The sequence below is a fragment of the Schistosoma mansoni genome, assembly GCF_000237925.1.
Source record: "Schistosoma mansoni, WGS project CABG00000000 data, supercontig 0225, strain Puerto Rico, whole genome shotgun sequence".
Lineage (NCBI taxonomy): Eukaryota > Metazoa > Platyhelminthes > Trematoda > Strigeidida > Schistosomatidae > Schistosoma > Schistosoma mansoni.
In genome coordinates this window covers 156,811-180,299 of record NW_017386091.1, presented here as the reverse complement: position 1 = coordinate 180,299, position 23,489 = coordinate 156,811, and the positions used below count along the sequence as shown (strand labels likewise).

The 23,489-nt window shown below is 39.4% G+C and overlaps 2 protein-coding genes across 2 annotated transcripts in view; one reads left to right on the top strand and one right to left on the bottom strand.

Moving 5' to 3' along the window:
* Nucleotides 1-1,894: 1,894 nt before the first annotated feature.
* Nucleotides 1,895-14,104, top strand: Smp_056860 (snf5, putative; the record flags this gene model as incomplete). Its single annotated transcript, XM_018791787.1, has 8 exons — nucleotides 1,895-1,994; nucleotides 3,145-3,235; nucleotides 5,162-5,267; nucleotides 5,994-6,428; nucleotides 7,869-8,137; nucleotides 10,183-10,436; nucleotides 11,765-11,896; nucleotides 14,041-14,104. The coding sequence occupies exons 2-8, from the start codon at nucleotides 3,152-3,154 to the stop codon at nucleotides 14,102-14,104; spliced, it is 1,344 nt and encodes a 447-aa protein (XP_018647300.1). The 5' UTR covers nucleotides 1,895-1,994; nucleotides 3,145-3,151.
* Nucleotides 14,105-14,566: 462 nt separating this feature from the next.
* Nucleotides 14,567-23,489, bottom strand: part of Smp_152690 (radical sam proteins, putative) — a gene marked incomplete at its 5' end in the record, with an annotated part of 33,509 nt that continues 24,586 nt past the window's right edge. The window contains 2 exons of the mRNA XM_018791776.1: nucleotides 14,567-14,669; nucleotides 22,223-22,290. Coding sequence (XP_018647299.1) covers nucleotides 14,571-14,669; nucleotides 22,223-22,290 — 167 coding nt within the window. The 3' untranslated portion in view covers nucleotides 14,567-14,570. The remainder of the gene's footprint in view (nucleotides 14,670-22,222; nucleotides 22,291-23,489) is intronic.

Genomic DNA, 23,489 nt, shown 5'->3' with positions numbered 1-23,489 from the left:
AAGCGAATATACATATATATCAAGAAGTATCAGAAACATGGCAAATTGTCTGGTGAAATAATAAAACCCGCCGGCATTATTTTTGAAATTAAGACAAGCCAACTGTGACAAACAGCATAGACCCAAAAGGAACTAAATTGAACACGCAATGTTGCGATGTGCGGGATACTGCTGACTGTTTCACTCTGTTTATTCAGTACAAATCCAAGAGTTCAGATCAATACTTGACTATCACCGTCTGAACAATCTGAAATGAGCTTAAGATCGAATAAGCCCTATAGCTTAAACTCACCTTGGGTTTCTGAAATATTATCTTCGTTGTTTGGCAATGCAGCTGTGAAATTGGAAATTAGGCAGGCAGTGGTTGAAAGGAGAGATATTAGGGAATTGTCCGTAGTTTAGAATAGAGTAAAATATTGGAAGGAGAAACAAGATGAAGAATTAAATCAAGATGGTCATCCAGTCCTTGCTTACATTGCTAGCCAATGTGTATATACATCGATTAAGGGCCATATTTGCTAGTGGTTGATGTTTAAACAAGTCTATTTCGCTGAAGCATATGAATGCTAATAAAACTTGTTGGTGAACGATCACAGCTAATCACAAATATGGGCGATCAGTTATTAGTATCGATCGAGCTAGTAAGCTATGAGTAATAACCAATATTATAACACAATAAATTTAAGACTAATCAATAAACCATTAGAAAAATGGGTTTAAATAAGTGAAAACTAATCGGTAAAGATTATGCGTTTCTTTAGTCGGCCTAACCAATGTTATGTTATGGCCTAACTTGGTCTAATTCACCCTCTCTCCGTGCTTAAGGTGGAGCAACCACCAAGCACATGGCAAGGCGATTTTGCTGACCTGGTTTGAATAAAGACATGAGGGGGCGTGGACGCCTTCGTATGAGATGCCGAAAGTCTAGAGTGATTAAACAAAACAAATGACCCTTAGGTTCTTTTGTAACTCCTGACGCCTGTTTCAACCACGTTTATTTTTAGATGGTAGGACCTTAAACCAGATTCATATGGATACTCTTATCTCTTAACATGTTTAGACCGTTTCATACGATGACCAGAAGCAGTGCTTATCAAGGACATTACTGCTGAAGCAGTGGCCTGCGCCCTCGTCGAACGATGGGTAGCGAATTTCGGCTGCCCTTCAACCACCACTACGGACTTCAGATGCCAGTTAAAATTAGGGCTTTTCCGTCACCTTACTACACTACTAGGAATACCACTTTTAAAATGACTGTCTATCATCCACAAGCTAACGAGTCGGTAGAACGGTTCTATAGACGTTTGAAGGATTCGGTTTTAGCTGCAAATGTATCACAAAGAACTAACGCTATTCCACACTTGTTACTCGAAATACACAATACTGTGAAAGCTGATGTTGGATACACTATGTAAAAACTCGTCCACGGTACGACACTTCGATTCCCGGGAGAATTAGCGAATCCTTCATCTTCTTCAACTAACTCCCAAATTAGCAACATAATAGACGTCAGGCATTCAGTCAAAATTACACTAATCTCATTTTTTAATCGCTTCAAGGCTGGAAGAATATTACATGAACCCTATATCTCTGTGTCTAAGTATAACCTATTACTTCTAAGATACATATCCAAGAGGGCAATTAATTCTTCAATTCTGACCAATGAATTTCGAAATATCAGCCTCCATATGATAATCAAATTTATCAGGGATTAGTACATCTGTCCGCACATAATTTTTGCCCAGGAAATCATCCAATACCTGAGACCATTTTTTAATGTCACGGGATTTTCACAAATATATGAACTGGTTCGCGCTAGTTCTAAACGAAGTTATTTATGGCATATTGGACAAAGAATATAAGGTAGAAAGGGAGGAAGTCTAACTAACGCGCTACAGATGTTATACAGTCTCGGTTTTATCGTTTTAGACATTTCCTCTAATTTGCATATCTCTTCGCTATCCTGATTGTAAATATCATTTCTTTTTCACACGGTCAGTCTCGTTTTCTTCCTTCGCTTTCCAAAAAGCTAGCTCTAGTCTCGACTTCTCAAATTATACGTGAGCTTAGTAGAAATAGAGTAAACGGCCGATCTTGTCATACCTTTCAGACGACAGGAAAGTTGTTTACTTGTGAAACTATTCATGGGAAAAAACTAATGCAACTAATATTGGCCAACAATTTTAACAAATACAGAACCTTTATTAGTTTTCATCATGAACTGATATCAGCTCTAACACAAGAATGGATTATGTAAAAAACCTGGTCTGTACGTCTACGTATTTTACTTCGTCTATTTTACATGTTAAAGGAATTGTAATTTGGCAAATAAGCATTCTACTTGTTTATGTTTCTACCCGATGTCTCAAAAACCAATAAATCTAACAGCTTCCTGATTCTCAATAATATGTTCAGCGCCATTATGTTATGATTAATTATTCACTTCCTTTGTTTCGATGATTTTCTTCTTTAAAAGCCAACTGTATAAGATTGTGTAAAGTGCTATAAAAAATGCTGAACTAAACAGATTCAGGTTTGTCTACGACCTTGAGAACTTAATGTGGCTGAGGTCGTGCTCAAATCTAGTTTTTAGTTTCTTTTCGGAAGATTCTCCTAACTTATGAAAAACGACCGACTTGTCAGCGAGGTCCGTCTTAACATGATGTGGGATTTTAACCCCTGAATTCTTCCTGCAATCCGATTTTGCGTCAAGTACTCCGTACTTTTCTTTTTCTGGGTGTGACTAAGCCAATCATTCACATGATCGATGAGACTATAATTCATGGACGAACCGACCGGACTTAGGATAACGGGTCTTGGATTTTGGTGCGAATTCATTCATCCATTTGGTTAAAGAGCGTTTTGACATTTTAGCTGATGTCAGTTCGTGATGAAAACTCAAAATCGAATTTCTAGCCCTAATCATCACATTGGTTTATAACCCTCATTTAGTCTTAGTTAGTAGGTGAACTTTCCGAAGGTCACTTTAGCGTCACTCAAATGTCGTCTATAAATTATAGTCTCATCACAGTAAAAAACTAATGATATGAAAATATTGCTTACGTACTGAGACAAAATGTAACATCACCACTGTTACATTTAACTCACTGCCTTCAGCTTCCTTTCATTTAAATTTATATTCAGAGTTGAAATGGAAACAGTCTTCCGCTACGGAGAAAAGCCGATCGAGTTTCAGCTGGAGTCTGACGGTGAATACTTTTACTTAGCATCAGAAGTGAGTCATATTTTTAATTCTCGGTTGTCGTAAGTGTAAAGTTAGTTAAGTGCCCGTGCTTATGTGGAAAATGCGTGACAACAGTTCGTCATCTCAGTTGAATATTCTAGAACAGCAGTAACTGGGATAGGGTACAGAAACTAATGACTCCCGTTATTACAGAACTTTCTTACCGATTAGAATCCATATCCGGGCATCTTGATTTTACATTTAATTAATAAAAACGATGTAGGTGTGTTGAAATTTATCAGGAGAGTAGAATTCAGCAACCATATTCACGGTCGTGTGGTTACCTTTGAGTCGTACATATCCTCTCTGGATTAACACCTTTATTTGACTCCCCTGCCATTAGTAGATTAAGCAGATTTCTGCCACATCACTCACTGCTAAAGGTCGAATACATAGATCACTGAATTAAGGCTTTGTATATCTTCAGTATATCTTCAGAGAGGAGAAATTTACCATTAAATTATATTTTGAATCCATCTCCATCATTCTTTATAGTTACAAGGCAGGTGTTTCATCACTGTTATCAGGTAAGGGTTGTCTGAGTGTAATAATAGTAGTACTTACACATGGTTAGTCTTATGTTATTAGTTCATCTAATAAAGCATCTCGTAGCAATAACAATAATAAAAACACTAGTGCAAAGAAGGTCTAATGTATATTTTAGTGATACTACTCCTTACTACAAACTAATTTTACAATCCGTTTGTCGTCAGGTTTTTCTAATAAAATTACAAAAAAGTGACATTTTTTTGGTTAACTTTAAAACATGTTCATCTGAACAACCTCTATTTCTGTTTCGGAATATTTCTACATTGGTAGCTAGCGGTGGGTACTTATGTGGAACTCGTTGTCTAATTGTGTTAATATTTTAATAAATTTTAATATTCTCATCAAAATTTGAATCTACTTTTTAGCATCCCAAGCTTTACAGTGTTATTCCTTTACCACGCTGTCAAATCATAAGTTAACTATTATTAGTGAGTAAAACTCACTAGCAACCAAAGGACGGGTTTACTGTGCAGCAGTTCGGTCCGTCCTACTGTATGGCAGTGAAACATGACCGATAAGAGTAGAGGATATTCGTAGGCTGCTAGTATTCGATCATAGGTGTCTTCGAAGCATTGTTCGTATATCCTGGGACCACCGAGTAAGTAATGCAGTCGTTAGGACACGGGTACTAGGTAAGGATGCCAAATCGATTGATGAAGTAATGAAACTTCATCAGTTGAGATGGCTGGGACACGGGTCATGTATGCCCAACCACCGACTGTCTCGACGTGCAATGTTTTATGGCGTAAGAGTAGGTTGGAAAAAAGCTAGGGGCGGCCAGACCAAAACGTGGCACAAATCCATGAAGTGGCTGACAATGGGACTGAGCCATGTTGGTAGGTGTAGCTATCTGGTTTGGATCCGCGAGATGATAGCAATCGATGGTTAGAGACCTTGAATGATATGGCTCAAAATCGTTTGTAATGGCGACGGTGCATCCAGTCTTTGTGTTCTACCAAATTCTAATCTTCTGAATTCATGTCCCTATCCCTTTTCTCTTCCCAAATTTATTTCACTGTATTATACTCCTTCAATAACATTTTCAAACCGTAATCTTTCTGATTACTGTTTATACTCTTACTATCTCTACCACTATGGGATTTGAATCTACAACTGCATCTCGGTGTTAATGTGGTATGGTAATTGGAACTAATGTACGTACGTACGAAGTTCTACGTTGTGACTAACTTACTGACTGAGATTGAACTAATTTGCTACAGTGTGTTTTCTTCATAATGCGTGTGCACATTATTTCCGCTGTTTTTTTTCTAAAACTGCTTCATTTCTGATTGACACTAGGACTCGATAAACTCCTGTAGTAATAGTTTCCGAATTCAAAGTGTCATTATTGGTTATTTTACTTATTAGGTGGGTCGATATCTGCGCTTATTTCGTAAAGAATTATTTAAAAAATATCCAAATTTATGGAAACGGTTAGTTACTCCAGAAGAAAAAGAGAAATTAATTCAAATGGGTGAGTAAATATGATTTCTTCTGGAATTTGCCTGGTAAAGTTTTCGGATTAGGTTGGTATATGAATTTCATCAGCTTATTCCAGCGTTGCAAATAGTGGGCCGAAAAATCAAGGTTTGCATTTGAAATATGGATGATAAAATACTGGGATAGTTGAACAACAACTCAGATGTGTTGAGAAAGGAAGTGTTTGATTCTATTTGTCATAGACTGTTTACGAGCTTCAAAGTCATGTCATCAGAACATCTCACAACAGTATCAACATATTGCTTGAATTTTTCCAGCTTGTCATCAGATAATTTGTGCAACGACTGTGCTGTTAATGAGATGTTACTCTCACATTCCGACGATCTTCGTCGATTTAATTTAATTTGAAACGTTTAAGAGAGCGACAGTATGAGTGGATGTGACTGCTATGGAGAGTCTTACAGAACATTCTAGAGTATTCACATTTCGCTTTGCAGCTTCTCGGAAAGAAAGTGATTTTCGTATCTGCTAACACAAAATATCCTAGAAACCCATTGAGTTACTTCACAGTTACAGGATTTCAAAACAATGATCAACAAAGCCCCATAAACTTGAACTTAGGAGACTAAACATCAACTTGATCTTCATGCTGATAGTTGTTGTGACTCAAATTTGAGTGCTCAATAATTGTTTTACATTAATTATTGTAAAATATAGTTCTCTTGAATTTTTTTATCTAAACTTATTTAACACAAAATAGGATTGGCAACTCCTATAACTGCTACTAATGCTATGTTGTTGCGTACATATGAGGTCAATGAAATCATTTGCGACCAAGATCGGTTAGCAGATTTAAAAAGTGGGGAGCTTATTTCAAAAGACTGCTCATCAAGCTCTAATAATTTAAATATGAACTCCAGTAATTTACGAAATTTCAACTCGAATGCAACTCCTAAAGTGAGTGCTGGGTTCGCATCTGTTGGTCGAACAAGTCTTGGTTCAAGTACTAATTCGGCGACGTCAGCAACGTTACCAGGTGTTATGAACACTTCCGGTGCTATTGATCACACAACTGCAAGTGGAAATTTTAAGTCAAGAAGAGATAGCAGGTGGCTTGGTGTTGGTTCAACTCCAAATACATCATTTCATTTGGACTCAGTTCCTTGTCCAACTCCTATCAGTCGATTGAGAACTGGTAAGTCGTCTGTTTTCTTGATTATTAGTATTGTTTATGCTATGTTTAAAGAGATTATGGGTTAACCTAAATTGGCGGGGGGAACGAAGGGTCAGCGACAACAAGACAAGCTAAACTATTCCGATGCGCTAAGGTTAGTGTTAGGACCAGTTTTGCGAAGAACTTTCTACCTTTTAGGATAGTGATCAGATCTGCGGGAACTGGTAGTAGGTATTGATGTTCGGGAGCTGCCTTAAGGCCACATTCATGTTTGCATCAGCTTCGTCGCCAAATTGTTATGTTTGAAGAGATTATGAGATCACTCTAAAATCGGCGAACAGAACGAATAATCAAGGACACAACAACAAGACAAGCTAAACTATTCCGATGCGTCCCAGCCCCACTAACTAGAGCGAGAAGGCTTGTTTCGGATGAGAGAAAGGTATATCCTATAGGCATCCAGAAGCACGAACAACAACAACAAGTACAACTAAAGTGTACATATACAGCGTGAAAATGTCCCTGGGGAACGTTACAAAATAGCATATTAAAGGAGACAACGAACCAATAGCATTTAAGGTTCTCCCAAGTGGGACATACGGCATGAAGGTGAAAATGAGTGCTTTTGGAGCGAAAACAAAGAATTCAATTTTTTAAAAATAGAATTGCAAAAATAAGGCATTTACCGAGTGGGTTCTGGGGATCTAGCATCCCCAACAGTTTGAGTTGGAAAATCTAAATTCTCTATTTTTTGTTTACGTACTAACAAGTAGTTGATTAGTAAACAATTAAACCAATACATGAAGCCTAATTTTATTTATTTCGACATAAACATTTGACAAAAGGGCACCGAAATATGCCCGTCACACATAATTTGTGAGGACTGGGATACTGCTCGGGTCCCCAAACCGAAACAGATGGCTTTATTAGGGAGCTATTCCCTGAGCTTTTGACGTAAAGGCCTAATCCACAAAACAGTGGGGCGACGTCAGGAGAAGCAGTCCCATGGTGTCTGGTGACCAACAATTGGTTGATACGCCATTTGTACCCCGAGGATCCTGGAGCCCATGTGCAGCATTGGTTTTGGAATGAGGGTTTTCTAACTCCCCTAGGTGGATCCTGCTTACCCACCAACCCAGTTATAGTGCCGGACATTTGTTTTTCGTCCTTTCAATTTCGTAAACAACCTCGTCGCGGGAAAGCGATGAGTAGGACTTCCCTGGTAGTGGCTGTATACGCGTGACCATGTGAGAGCATTTCGAGAGGGAGAGCTGAATCTCCCCATCGTTGGCCGTGCTAGGGCATTCAGGGGCAGAATTAAAAGCCGGTGATACCGGGTATTCTAATTCATTCCGTGTAGGAATACTGTGTAAGATTCTCTATGATTATAATTATCTGTCTGTGACTTTAAAAAATCTTAACGATACACCTTATTTTTTTATTTCCATTTTTATATTGTAGCCAGACAGACAAGTAAATCATTTACATTCCCTTTTTGTTTGGATGATTCTGATCCAATTGCATTTCATGAGAATGCACGTCAACCGGAATGTTTAGTACCAATTCGTTTAGATATAGAATGTGATGGTGTTAAACTACGTGATTGTTTTACATGGAATCGTAATGAACAATTAATTACATTGGAACAAATGGCTGAAGTACTTTGTGATGATTTAGACTTGAATCCAATAAATTTTGTTCCAGCTATTGTGAATGCTATGAGACAACAGGTAAAAAAATGTGTCATATTCTATACAGTCATAAGGAAACTTATTACAGTGCAATATCTTGTGCTAAGAATTCCTTACTGTAATCAAATAATATGGTTTTGATTGGTATAGACGGGTTGGGGAGATCTCTGAATCTTATAGTTTACATCACTGTGTAACCTTAGTTAGACAGGCAGAAAGCACTACAAAGCTATTTAAGCCTATTATAGGATTTCTCAGCAGTGCTCATCCATGACTCCACTGCTTTGAGTGTAAGCTACAATCATAAAGGCTAAATAGTACCATAAATATAATTCCATATTCGAACGTAGTCCTATATATCCATTAGGATTTAAATCGTACTTGTTTCGTGAAGATCAGCTGGTGTTGATTTTACTTCAATCACTATGTATTTTACTCCACTTTCCTTCGAGGTACTTTTCATCGCTAGTTTTCAAATCTATTTTTGTATATTTTCGACTATATCTCTGTATCATGCATTTCGGGATTAGATATGTGTCTAAAGGAGGAACCTGTGCTTCGCAGGAGAAAGGTTTTACATGCCAACCAATGTCATACAGTTAGTGTCTCTGAAAAGTTAGGTATCATAATCAGGCTTACTGGTAGCGAGTAGATTATATATCTGTACAAGATTCCCGCCCAAGTTTCTTTGTCTGTCGACATAACTAGCATACACCACGATATCAGTCAGTCAGTCACAACGTAGAACTTCGTACGTACGTACATCAGTTCGAGTTGTCATACCACATTAACACCGAGATGCAGTTGTAGATTCAAATCCCATAGTGGTAGAGATAGTAAGAGTATAAACAGTAATCAGAAAGATTACGGTTTGAAAATGTTATTGAAGGAGTATAATACAGTGAAATAAATTTGGGAAGAGAAAAGGGATAGGGACATGAATTCAGAAGATTAGAATTTGGTAGAACACAAAGACTGGATGCACCGTCGCCATTACAAACGATTTTGAGCCATATCATTCAAGGTCTCTAACCATCGATTGCTATCATCTCGCGGATCCAAACCAGATAGCTACACCTACCAACATGGCTCAGTCCCATTGTCAGCCACTTCATGGATTTGTGCCACGTTTTGGTCTGGCCGCCCCTAGCTTTTTTCCAACCTACTCTTACGCCATAAAACATTGCACGTCGAGACAGTCGGTGGTTGGGCATACATGACCCGTGTCCCAGCCATCTCAACTGATGAAGTTTCATTACTTCATCAATCGATTTGGCATCCTTACCTAGTACCCGTGTCCTAACGACTGCATTACTTACTCGGTGGTCCCAGGATATACGAACAATGCTTCGAAGACACCTATGATCGAATACTAGCAGCCTACGAATATCCTCTACTCTTATCGGCCATGTTTCACTGCCATACAGTAGGACGGACCGAACTGCTGCACAGTAAACCCGTCCTTTGGTTGCTAGACGGATATCTCGCCTACGCCACAAATGACGCAAGTTGGCGAAAGCTAGACGAGCCTTCTGTATCCGTGCTGAGATTTCGTCACACACCAGACCACAAGGGCTGATGAGACTCCCAAGATAAGTGAAGCGATCAACACGCTCAACTACTTCACTCCCTATCATTGGTTCAGGTGTCGATGCAACCCAATCCTGAAGTAATATTTTGCACTTCGAGGGAGAGAATCGCATCCCGAACATGCCTGCATAGTTGCTTATAGTGGTCAAAAGACTCTGCATTTTGTCAGCGTCTTCACCAAATGAAACTATGTTGTCGGCATATTTTAAGTCAAGAAGTAAGCCTCCCACGATATACACTCAGCTGTTATTGTCATAGGAAGTTTATTTTTATGAAATAGGTTATCTTTAATGGTAACGCACTCATCATTAGACCTGAACTTAATCGTTTAGTGTGATCAGTATCCCGATTTTTGGATGAAAGCACGTAACTGCTTAATGTATCTTGTATTTCCAGTGGTTCTCTTGTCAGTTTAATATAAGTATTTTTGACCATTAAATCCCCAGAAAGACTTTTTCATACATTGTCTTTGGTAAATTTTTTTTCTTGAATAGATTGATGCTCATCCCATGAATGATTTTCTAGTTGGACAAACTGATACACGAGTTATTATTCGTTTAAATATACATGTAGGCAATATTTCTTTAGTGGATCAATTTGAATGGGATCTTTCTGAACCAAACAATTCACCGGAACAATTTGCTTCAAGACTTTGTGCTGAATTAGGTTTAGGTGGAGAATTTGTTACAGCTGTTGCATATAGTATTCGTGGACAACTTGCTTGGCATCAGAAAATTTATGCTTTCAGGTAATTATTTCCTTTGTTTTTGTTATATGAATGACGTTCTGGCTACCTTATCACTCACACATACATTTCGTATTTTTCAATAGTCTAAGTGTAGTTAATGTATGTTCTTTCATCACTCATATTAGTGATACCATTCTTTTATTTCCAACGATTTACCCTACCCTAACTGTTATGATTTATTTATTTATTTAAACACATAAATATTGGTACAAAGGGGCACCAGATACATCTGCATCACACAAATCTCATTTGATTTGTGTGAGGGCTGTGATACTGCCCAGGTGCCCAAACCGAAACAGCTGGTTTTCCTAGGTGGCCACACCCAGAGCCTTTGACCTAAAGATCTGATCCACAAGGCAGTGGAGCAACGTAAAGAGATGCAGTCCCATGTTAGCCGGTGACCAACGATTGATTCATACGCCGTTTGTTCCCTCAGGATACTGGAGTCCATGTACACCATTGGTTTGGAATACGGGTTTTCCAAATCCCCTAGGTGGACTCGCCGTGTCCACCAACCCTGTTAAAGCACCGGACATTCGCTTTTCGTCCTCTCAATTTTGTAAACAACAGTAATGCCACGATAAGGCAGTGAGTAGGACTTCCCTGGCAGAGGCTATATACGTGTGAACATATGAGAGCATTTGGAGAGGGAGGGCGAACTCTCCCCACTCTCGACCGTACCAGGGTATTCACAGACTAATTGAACGCATATAAAAAATCACGCATAATGAAAGATCAATGTGAATATATTAACAGTGATGTAATCATCTATGATATTAATTCATCTACATATTGTTTGTTTGAATCTCCCTATTGTTGTTTAACACTACAAATAATCAGTCTCTTATTGGCATATATGCATCCTTTACGGATTGCCTTGATATTGCCACTAAGTCACAAGCCTTTTAAGCAGAGATGGATTGTGGTGAGCAGTGAAATCCAGGATGCAGATCTCGTTCTATTTGAGAATCTTAGGTACATTCAGCTGACAAGTTCCAAGTAGGACGAAACATGGGTCCTGGATCTCATTGCTAGTTACCATCTGTCTCTGTTTAAATCATCTATGATACTGTTATATTTTTATTATTCTGGCACATGTGCAGTGATTTACATTTGTGCTGATTATTTTGTCTAAGAAGATGGTGAAAACCTCATGATTAAATCATCGGCTTAATAATGTGACACTCTCATCGACATCTAAAGTGTGTATAATGTACAACTTAACAACCAATTACATAACTCTCGGCTTCTTCCAAATGATTTAATGAACTGCTTATATAACTATATGTTATAACACTATTTTTAAAACTTCATTTTTACTCTTCTAGTGAATCTCCTTTACCGACAGTCGATATAGTTTTCCGTAATTCAAATGAAGCTGATCAATGGAGTCCAGTTGTTGAAGTTCTTACTGATGCAGAAATGGAGAAAAAGATACGCGATCAAGATCGTAACACCAGGTAAGCATCATTATAGTCTAACTATAAAAAGTTGTAATCAAATAAATCATTAATCCATTTTATTTATTTAAACACATAAATACTGCTAAAAGGAAGCACCAGATACATATGCGCCACACAAATCTCATTTGATTTGTGTGAGGGCTGTGATACTGCCCAGGTACCCAAACTGAAGCAGGTGGTTTTCTTAGGGGACCACACCCGGAGCCTTTGACCTAAAGATCTGATCCACAAGGCAGTGGAGCATCGTGAGGAGATGCAGTCCCATGATAGCCGATGACCAACGATTGATTCATACACCATTTGTTCCCTCAGGATACTGGAGCCAACCCATATGCACCATTGGTTTGAAATGAGGGTTTTCCAACTCCTTTAGGTGAACTTTCCGTGTCCACCAACCCGGTTAAATCTTCGGACATTCAGTTTTCGTCCTCTCAATTTCGCAAACAACAGTAATGACACGAGAAGGCAGTGAGTAGGACTTCTGTGGCAGAGGCTATATAGGCGTGTCCATGTGAGAGCATTTGGAGAGGGAGAGAGGACTCTCCTCACTCTCGTGTGTACCAGGACATTTGGGGGCCAAAGGTACCAATCAATAGAGCTTATCTACAGGATTTAGACAAATAGTTAACATAAACCAAATATCGATTATGTAATCGCTATAACTATTCTAGATTGTAGTAAATGATGTGTCTACCCTAAGGTAAATGACTCTAAGTATATATTCTACTTTCGTAGGGACATTTTTACGCTGTATATGTACAATTGAGTTGTACTTGTTGTTCGTGCTTCTGACTGCTTGTGGAATATACCGTTCTCTCATCTGAACCAGGCCTTCTCGCTCTAGTTAGTGGGGCTGGGACGCATAGGAATAGCTAGCTTATTGGTTATTGTTTCACTGAGTCTTCGTTCCGTTCCCACATTAGGTGAACTCGTAAACTCTTCAAAAATAGCAGTTTGTTAGACATTTTGTGTAAACAACTGAATGGATTTTGATGGACGGGAAAAAATGGCTCAGACTGATTACATCTGTGTTAAAAATGAAGCTACACAACCATGGAAAACCTGAAAGCACTGGACGGCCGTTTCGTCCCATTGTGAGACTCCTCAGAAGTGTGCATACACGGTCCCGCTTCGCGAGATTCGAACCCAGGACCTATCGGTCTTGCACGCGAATGATTAACCTCTAGACCACTGAGCCGGCCGGCATCCAACGGTGTTAATGTCTAACTTCAACTAACCCACGAAATTATTTCGTCGATTACACAATCTCCATGTTTATATACCTATCGTATTCCCATTTTCACCATACGTTCTTTTTTTTGCAGACGAATGCGTCGTTTGGCTAATGCACAACCCAATTGGTAGACATTTTGTTTTGTACAATGTTTTCAGTGTTAATGTACACATTTCTTAAAAAGTTTTCTAAACAATAATAATAATAATAACTTATTTGTGTCAAGTGAGTGTCTTTTTTTCTTGAGACAGTGGGTCATCTACAACGTAGGACCAGACACATACATGTGTCGGTCCAAGTTGTCATGCCTCGTTAGCACAACAAGATGAATACCAAATTCATGGAAATAGTTACTTCAATGATAGTAATATATAAAAGAAGAATTGCATATAAGGATATAATGAAGGGAGAAAGAATTAATTCGTCGAAAGAGCGGTATAAAGTAATTCTAATCTCACGGTTTAAAAGACGATAGAGTGTATACACCTACACCATTGTGATCGATTCTGACCCATATCACACAGAGTCTCCAACCATTGGTTACGATAGTCACACAGACCCCATCTAAGTAGTCTGCATCTACCAACATGGCTCAGACCAGAAGTTAGTGACTTTATAGTCTGATGCCACGTTTTAGTTTGGCCGTCCAGAACTTTCTTACATTCATCTCCAGCACGAGTCAGCATTGCGCGCCGTGGTAATCGGTGTTGAGGTATACGTAATACGTGGTTCAACTATCTCAGTCGATGAAGATTTACGACCCCATCAATTGGTTTACCATCATTCCCTAATACCTTGCGTCTAACCTCATCGTAAATATATATGTTAGTTGACTGATTCGGAAGAGTGTATTCACGATATTACTGATTAAAGTTTCCTATCGACAGCATTAAATATAAAATTATAGCCTAAAAGAGATCGCTGATAATATTGGACTAATTGAAATTACCTTCCTAAATGGTCAATTTTAAGAGAACAAGCGTAGAGTAGTAGTAATTCATGCTGATCAACTTGTTTTAAATGAAAGTTACACTAACTGTATCCGTCGTCTCAACCAAAAACTAGTTCGTACAGTGTTGACATATATTTATTTCGTACGGGCGGTTTGAATACACTGAAGTGTACAATGTGCAACCGGGAGTGTTAATGTCCAATATTACACTTTCATGTTCCATGACTTTACGATGACTACTACTAATGCTGTGTTTTCTAGGGCAAATTAATTGTGATGTAAATCGGTACTATTGCTTTTTGACCTGACACTTGTATTAACTTTGAAATTTCTAGTAGTCAAATGCCTTCAGTAACAAGTAGAAAACTGATATAAAGATTAATGTATTTATTAAATATACAGAATATGAAAAATCACAGAAAAGTTGAGACATTCATCAGACTATGATGAGTATTTTATGGAACTTCGCCTGCCGCCAACTATATTCACCGATTGTCCAATTGTCTTTCACGAATATTCACGGACTCTTCAAATTTAATCACATAAGCAGTCCCCTTGTACCAGGTTGCTGTAACTGTACAAGGCTAAAAAAAGGCAATTTACTTCTTAAAGTAAAATATACAATGGAGTTTCAATATATTAATCATAATAAACATTTACTATCACTGAAATGGATAATATCTTTTGTATCTTAAACATCTAATTCAGTAGTGACGTTACAAATTTAAATTATTCTATCGGATTTCATTAATGAGTATTGAAATCCTTTTCTATAGACCCGCCTATTTATTTATTTAAACACATAAATACTGGTACAAAGGGGCATCAGATACATATGCGCCACACAAATCTCATTTGATTTGTGTGAGGGATGGGATACTGCCCGGGTGCCCAAACCGAACCAGGTGGTTTTCTTAGGGGACCAAACCCGGAGCCTTTGACCTAAAGATCTGACCCACAAGGCGGTGGAGCATCGTGAGGAGATGCAGTCCCATGATAGCCGGTGATCAACGATTGATTCATACGCCATTTGTTCCCTTTTAGGATCCTGGAGTCCATGTGCACAATTGGTTTGGAATCAATTTCGTGAACGACATCCCTGCCATGAGAATGCAATGAGTAGGACTGTATACACGTGGTCATGTGAGAGCATTTCAAGAGGGAGAGTGGACTCTCCCCACTCTTGACCGTACCAGGGTATTCGGGGGCGACCCACTTATCAAGATAATACATTGCAAATTAGTTTCTCTAAAAACTCATTTTCTTGATTAACATTAACTAAGACTAATTTTAGTGAATCAACTTTGCAAATCATAAGTTTTAAAAGGTTTTTATACTAAGTCAAAATTTTTTTAATCCTTATAATGTGGACGCTAATTTGATGAGCATGGTGATGCTAAACTCATAACTACAGCAGTACAAATGATCGTTCTAGAAGAAACTGCATTATCATAATGTTTACCAATCAACGATATAAAGTTTTTCACAGTAACTGAAAACAGTTTGGAATATTGTGCACATTGTTTCTCTCATTCTTATAGAAGTAATACTAATGATATAGTTATGTATATTTCATAACATTCCTTCTTATTTGGACAAAGCAGTCAGTCAGCCATAACGCAGCACCAGGCACATTTATGCATCGGTCCAAGTTGCCATACCTCGTCAGCACAACATGATGAACACCGGATTCATTGAAGTAGTTAATTTAGTGGTGGTAATATATAAACGATAGGTTGTATATTAGGATATAGTATAGAAAGAAAGACAGATATGAAGCAATTTTAATGTCAAGGTTTAAGGTAAGACAAAGAGTGTATACACCTACGCCATTGTGATCGATTCTGAGCCATATCACACAGAGTCTCCAACCATCGGTTACGATAGTCACATGGACCCTAACCAAGTAGTCTGCATTTACCAACATGGCTCAGACTAGAAGTTAGTGACTTGAAGGACTGATGACACGTTTTGGTTTGGCCGCCCCTAACTCGCTTCCAACCATCCCCTACACTAGTCAGCATTGCGCGTCGTGATAATCGGTGTTCAGGCATACGTAACACGTGGCCTAACCATCTCATTCGATGAAGATTCAGGACTTCATCAACTGATTTACCATCATTTCCTAATAACCTGCATCTAACCTCACTATCACTTACCGGTGATCCCAGCAGATGCGAACAAAGTTACCATGCTTTGTCTAAAGTATGATAACTTTGTTCAGAAAAAGCGTTATAAGAATGATCTGGATTAGAAAATATATTTTGTTGAATGGATAATTCAGATTCGACTACTTTAATGAAAAATTTAACCATTCTAGTTATTTTCTTTCAAGATGCACAAACAATCTTTTTTTTCTTCATTCCCTACAGATGATGACGATAAGTCACTGTTATCAGTCAGCCTCTACAATTTCTGTAGTATAGTTACAAAAGTCAAACTCTAAGGCATGCATTTGTGAACTAAACAATGTTGTGTTTAGAAGAATGATGAAATTTCGGTTCTATTATAGTATAAACAATTGTTTGTTTTTGAGTCAGTCAGTCACAACGTAGAACTTCGTACGTACGTACATCAGTTCGAGTATTCTATAGAGATTTTTGTAAAATTCTTTTGATTATTGTTAGCAAATGATATTGTTATATCTTGTGACCGAGTGGATGCCTAGTTAATGTATGACGTGATAAGACCGCCAATTAGAGAGCAGCGAATTATCAATTGGAACATTGACACACGAAAACCGTACGAGCAGTCTGGAGTGTTTATCAATCCTGCTCCTGCCTAGCCCAGCCAATTAAGTCCAAAACACCAATAACAGCCTCTGTGGTATGAATCATTGTATCTCAAACAAACTGACCACATCGTACCAATAAAATAGAAAATAACATTTGTACAAGATTTAGCCAAATGTGGCTGTGAATAGGGGGTGCAGTAATTAATAGACTGGGTATAACTCAGGAATGGCAAATCGTACAATAATAGTCGAGGGGTCAAAATAAAGCTCACAATGAAAGGAACATGAATATGAGTAGTTTAATTATTTGGCAAATATACGATAAAAATTATATGCATAATATTGGTCCATAAATGGATCCCAAAGTTACCATTCACTATTCTTATCGGGATATAACAGATATGACGGGGATAAGATGATATTATTTAGATCAATATGACAAGTATGAACACCCGTTCATTGTAGTAATTCAAGTGAACTACATTTATAGATGTGTCTTTCTTTACGAAAAAAGTGTATGTACCCTTCCCCCTTTTATGATACTAATAATTGTGTTTAAGAATCATGAAATTAAATAGTTGTACTGCATCCTATGATTGATGTGATTGTGGGTAGTTTATAATACTTCACTGAATTAGTCTTTTGTGTTCTCACATTACATTTATGAGAATTGTAATAGTTCCTATTTCTCAATATCTAAGCAGTACGACTGAACAATTACAGTAGTTTCTGATTGTTTATTAAAAGTAGTAAGACTGTAAACTTAAGAAACGATATGTGTATACCAGCGACGACTTTCGAGATATAACATTTAGCTACCCAATTATAACAGTAAACAATATGTATTCGACTTTTTCAATCGTTAATCTATGTTCTTATTAGCTACAATGTTTCAGTAATACTGTGGTGTGTACTGCTGATGTCAACAGTTATATAAGTAGTATGTATCATCAATCGAAAGTGAAATGCTTGATGGCAGAAGATTAAGAAGATCAAAGAAAAGAGAACGAAAACAGAGAATGAATAGTGTGGAGACGAAAAAAACAATGAAGTCTGGATATTTTGCAAATGAAGTATTCACTGTATGGATGTTACAGAAATCAAATGAGATTTGTGTGGCGCATATGTATCTGGTGCCCCTTCGCACCTTTGGTTGTCAAATTTGACTAAGATATTCTGTAATGGTTATCCCCACATATGTTCTCGTTCACTATAATACGAATTATTTTTTATATGAAAATGTTATATCCCGAAGAGAATTATGAATGGTAACTTTGGGGACTGTTTATGGACCAATATGATAGGTATATAAATCACAAGAGTAAAACCGTGCTTCGGTTTGGGCACCCGGGCAGTATCACAGCCCGCACACAAATAAATGAAATGATGAATTCTATTGACGATACTATTCTCGCTCATATTAGAAGCAAGACAATTTACACTATTATTATTACTACCATTATTATTATTATTATTATTATTATTATTATTATTATTTACTACGTCGCTTTTTCACCCCCTTTTATCCCCAATTTGTGTAACCTTACTTTTCAACTTATGCAGCAGGCTCGCTCTTGGTGGAAAATCTGTCCTATCTAAACGATCTCCAGTCACTGTCTGGTTGAAAGTGAATGCTTCCACCGATTATGAATACTGAAGTAGTCTTTCTGAAACCACGTACGCCGTTCAAGCTGGCTTCCTTCAACGTTCGCACACTAATGCAGATCAGACAACAGATAGGGCTGGCTATGTCTTTGGAAGGTCTTAATGTTGACGTTTGTTGTCTATCCGAGACCCGTATTCAAGATTCTAGTGAAGTACTACAAATTCGCTCTCCATCTGTCGCCTCGAAAAGCTTGTTCCACGTGCGCTTATCCGGGGACCCTGTGGCATCTTCGTCTGGTCTTGCTGGCGTTGGTGTCGCACTAAGCGCTAGAGCTGAGGCAGCACTAATCGATTGGATCCCCATTAACAGTCGGTTATGTGCTGTTAGATTAGAAAGTTCCATCAAAGTGAGAAGAAATCGGCGTGAGAATCGGTGTCTTTTCGTCATCTCCGCCTATGCCCCGACAGATTGCAGCCCGGATGCAATCAAGGATGAGTTTTACCATCACTTAACAGTTCTTCTCCAGAAAGCGCGTTCGACAGATATTGTAGTACTAGCCGGAGACTTGAATGCACAGGTCGGGCGTCTAGACACAGAAGAGAGTCGTTTAGGTGGCCGATGGGGACTTGTTGGTCGCAGGACAGATAACGGGGACCGTTTGCTGCAACTGTGCACAGACCACAATCTGTTTCTGGCCACCACTAACTTCCGGCACAGTCATCGCCGGTGTGCTACCTGGCGTCCTCCTTCTGCATCCCAAGCCTGGACTCAGATTGATCACATCGCGATCAGCTACCGCTGGCGTGGTTGTGTACAAGACTGCCGCTCCTTTTGGAGTACTTATCTGGAGTCTGATCATGCCCTGGTCTGCGCCAATCTCACCTTACTTTTCAGTGGCCGAAGGATTGACCACCACCAACGGATCGATGTTAGTAAACTGGCTGCAACTTCTGTTGCAAGTAAGTATCGAGCGGAGCTAGCTTCTAGGCTAGCTACCATCCCACTGAAAAGTATAGATGAGCATTGGTTGCATCTTCACGACGCCATGAAAATGGCGAGTAAAGCCGCTTGCGGCTTCGCGAAACGTCCCGCTTACAAGCACTGGGTTTCTTCTGGCTCCTTACAACTGATCGAAGCCCGTCGGTCTACTCCGGGTGACCGTGAGTATGACCACAAACGAAGGCTGTTACGTAATGAAATTGGGCAAAGCTTGCGTAAGGACCGAGAAGCCTGGTGGTCGGAGCGTGCTATTGAGATGGAAGCAGCAGCTGCATCTGGTAACTGCCGGAAGCTCTTCCAACTCAACCGAGCCACTGGCAGCAAGAAGTCTGGTGTGAGTGAAACAATCTACGAGGATGATGGGATGCCAATCACTAATATCTCTCGACGTCTTGGACGATGGGTGGAATTCTTCGAAGGGCAGTTCAACTGGCCTGCTGCTCCGGCAACATCAACCAGTTTGTCCTGCCCCCCATGGCCGGTGACAACTGATCCACCAAACGAGGCGGAAGTCCGCAAGGAAATCCAACTCTTGAAATGTTACAAATCACCGGGCCCAGATGACTTACCTCCGGCTCTTTTTAAAGATGGTGGTGACCTTCTGACTAAGGAATTGACTGTGTTGTTTGGAAAGGTTTGGGAAGAAGAAAGTGTTCCAACATCATGGAATGAGTCGATAGTCGTCCCTATCTTTAAAAAGGGTTCACGTTGTTCCTGCAATAACTATCGGGGGATAAGTCTACTTTCGATTGCGTCCAAACTATTGGCTTCTATCATTCTTCGTAGGTTGTTTAAAACCCGAGAACGATTGACTCGCGAGGAGCAGGCTGGTTTTCGTTCTGGTCGAGGATGCATTGATCACATCTTCACCCTCCGCCAAATGTTAGAACACCGTCATACTTATCGCAGGCCAACAATCGTAGTGTTTCTTGATATCGGGGCTGCCTTCGATTCGTTGGATAGGACTGTTCTCTGGGATTGTCTATTGAAGAAGGGTGTGCCTGAGAAGTTCATTAACATCTTAAAGGCCCTGTATACGAACACCTCAGGCAGAGTGAGGGCATACAACCACCTTTCTCCCTTGTTTCATTCGAGCAGTGGGGTTAGGCAGGGTTGCCCAATCTCACCATTCCTCTTCAACTTTGCCATCGACGACATCCTGGAAACAGCTCTGATGGATGTAAGTAATGGCGGTGTGGATCTGCTGCCTGGAGAACGACTTCTCGACCTTGAGTATGTGGATGATATTGTCTTACTGTGCGATAATGCCCAAGGCATGCAATCTGCACTTAATCAGTTGGCAATCAGTGTCCGCAGGTACGGTATGTGCTTTGCACCCTCCAAGTGCAAGGTACTCCTACAAGACTGGCAGGATTCTCATCCTGTACTCACCCTAGATGGTGAGCAGATTGAAGTAGTTGAGAAGTTCGTGTATCTAGGTAGCTACATAAGTGCTGGTGGTGACGTGAGTGATGAGATTGATGCACGTATAATGAAAGCCAGAGCGATTTATGCCAATCTGGGCCATCTTTGGCGCCTTCGTGATGTTAGTCTGGCTGTAAAAGGTCGGATCTACAACGCGTCGGTGAGAGCAGTTTTGCTCTATGCTTGTGAAAGCTGGCCTCTCCGAGTTGAGGATGTTAGAAGTCTCTCTGTGTTCGATCATCGTTGTCTCCGAAGGATTACTGACATTCAGTGGCAACACCATGTTAGTAATGCAGAGGTTCGGCATCGTATGTTCGGGCGCAGAGACCATAATTCGATTGATGTCACCATCTTGAAACACCGACTTCGGTGGCTTGGACATGTTTTACGAATGTCGTCCCAGAGACTTCCACGTCGTGCATTATTTGCCGACGCTGGGACTGGTTGGAAAAAGCGGAGAGGAGGTCAGTGTATGACATGGTGTCGTGGCATGAAAGAGAGCTGCAAAGGGCTAGCTTCTGTTGGTCCTTCACGACTTCCTGGTTGGGGTCCAAGAGATGATGCAACACAGTGGCTAGAGACGTTATCAGATATGGCTCAGAATAGAAGCCAATGGCGGTCCTGCTGTAACCTTCTTCTACTTTCTTCATAAAGAGTGGTTATAACTGCCTTAACTGAAAGAGTTCTTCTGGTTGTACAATTCAGTTCCCCCCATCACTACTCTTCTCCTTTTCTTTTTTTCCTTCTTTCATATATACGCATCTTCTTCCTTCTCCCATTCTCATTATTTTGTGTGGCGCATATGTATCCGGTGCCCTTTGTACCAATATATATGTGATTAAATAAATAAATAAATAAATAAATGATAGGTATATTTCCTATTGTATAATTGTTAACTGACTAAACTATTCATATTCTTGTCCCTCTTATTATAGGCTTTATTTCGACCCATAGACTACTACTGTACGATTTACCATTCCCAAGTTATACCCAGTCTATTAATTACTGTTCCCCCCTATTCACAGCCACAATTGGCTAAATATTATACAAATATTATTTTCTATTTTATGGTACGATGTGGTCTGTTTGGTTGGTATATAAAGCCAGTATGTTTGTGAATAATGATTCATATTGCCGAGGTTGTTATTGGTGTTCTGGACTTAGCTGGCTGCGCTAGGCAGAAAGCAGGACCGATAAGTATTCTAGACTGCTAGTACGGGTTTCGTGTGTCATTGGTCCGATCGTTAATTCACTGCTTTTCAATTGGCAGCATCGTCGCGTCATATATATTAATCGGGGGTACAAACCACAAGTTATAATAGAAAACAATAATAATAAATAAATTTAATAGAACTCTACAATAAATAACTTACATAACCAATACCTGACAAGAATGCTTCAACAATTCCAGCGTTAAACGCTGCAACATTCAATGGAGCAGCTATAATTTTAAATGAAACATAGTTATTAGAACGGTTTTTTGTATGTGGAGATTTTAATAATTTTATAGTTGAAATCATGAATCAATTGAAGCTAGACCACCATGCTTCAAGAGATATTTCTTGAAGTTCTAGTGAAAAGCAGTGACCAGTGGGGTTCAACCAGGTCTGTTGTGAGATCGGAACTCACTGAGGACAATGGTAGACAGTTGCTCAATTTCGTGGATTAGTTGAAGTTAGACATTAACACCGTTGGATACCAGAAGGCCCAGTGGTCTATCGGTTGAGTGAGCTGGCGCGAGACTAATAGGTCCTGGGTTCGAATTTCGCGAGGCGTGTTTGTGTATTCGCACTGCTGAGTAGTCCCACAATAAAATGAAACGACCATCCAGTGATTCCAAGTTTTCAATGATGGTCTAGCTTCAATTGACTCATGATGTCAACTATGAAATATAATAAGTTTTTATTTATTTATTTATACACATAAATATTGGTACAAGGGGGCACTAGATATATATGCGCCACACAAAACAATGAGAATGAAAAGAGAAAAAGTGGAAGATGCATATATAAAAAAATAAGACTAATGATGAGGGAAACTGAATTGTACAACCAGAAGACTCTTTCAGTTAAGAAAGTTAGAACCACTCTTTATGAAGAAAGTAAAAGAAGGTGTACAGCAGGATCGCCACTGACTTCTATTCTGAGCCATGTCTGATAACGTCTCTAGCCACTGTGTTGCATCATCTCTTGGACCCCAACCAGGAAGTCGTGAAGGACCAACAGAAACCAGCCCTTTGCAGCTTTCTGTCATACACTAACCACCTCTCCGCTTTTCAAACCAGTCCCAGCGTCGGCAAATAATGCACGACGTGGAATTCTCTGGGACGACATTCGTAGAACGTGTCCAAGCCACCGAAGTCGGTGTTTCAAGATGATCACACCAATTGAATTATCGTCTCTGTTCCCGAACACGATGCCGAACCTCTGCATTACTAAGATGCCGTTGCCACTAGATGTCAGTAATCCTTCAGAGATAACGATGATCGAACACAGAGAGTCGTCTAACATCTTTGACTCAGAGAGGCCAAGTTTCACAAGCATAGAGCAAAACTGCTCTCACCCGCGAGTTGTAAATCCAAACTTTTACAACCAGATTAACATCACGAAAGCGCAAAAGATAGCCCAAATTGGCATAAGC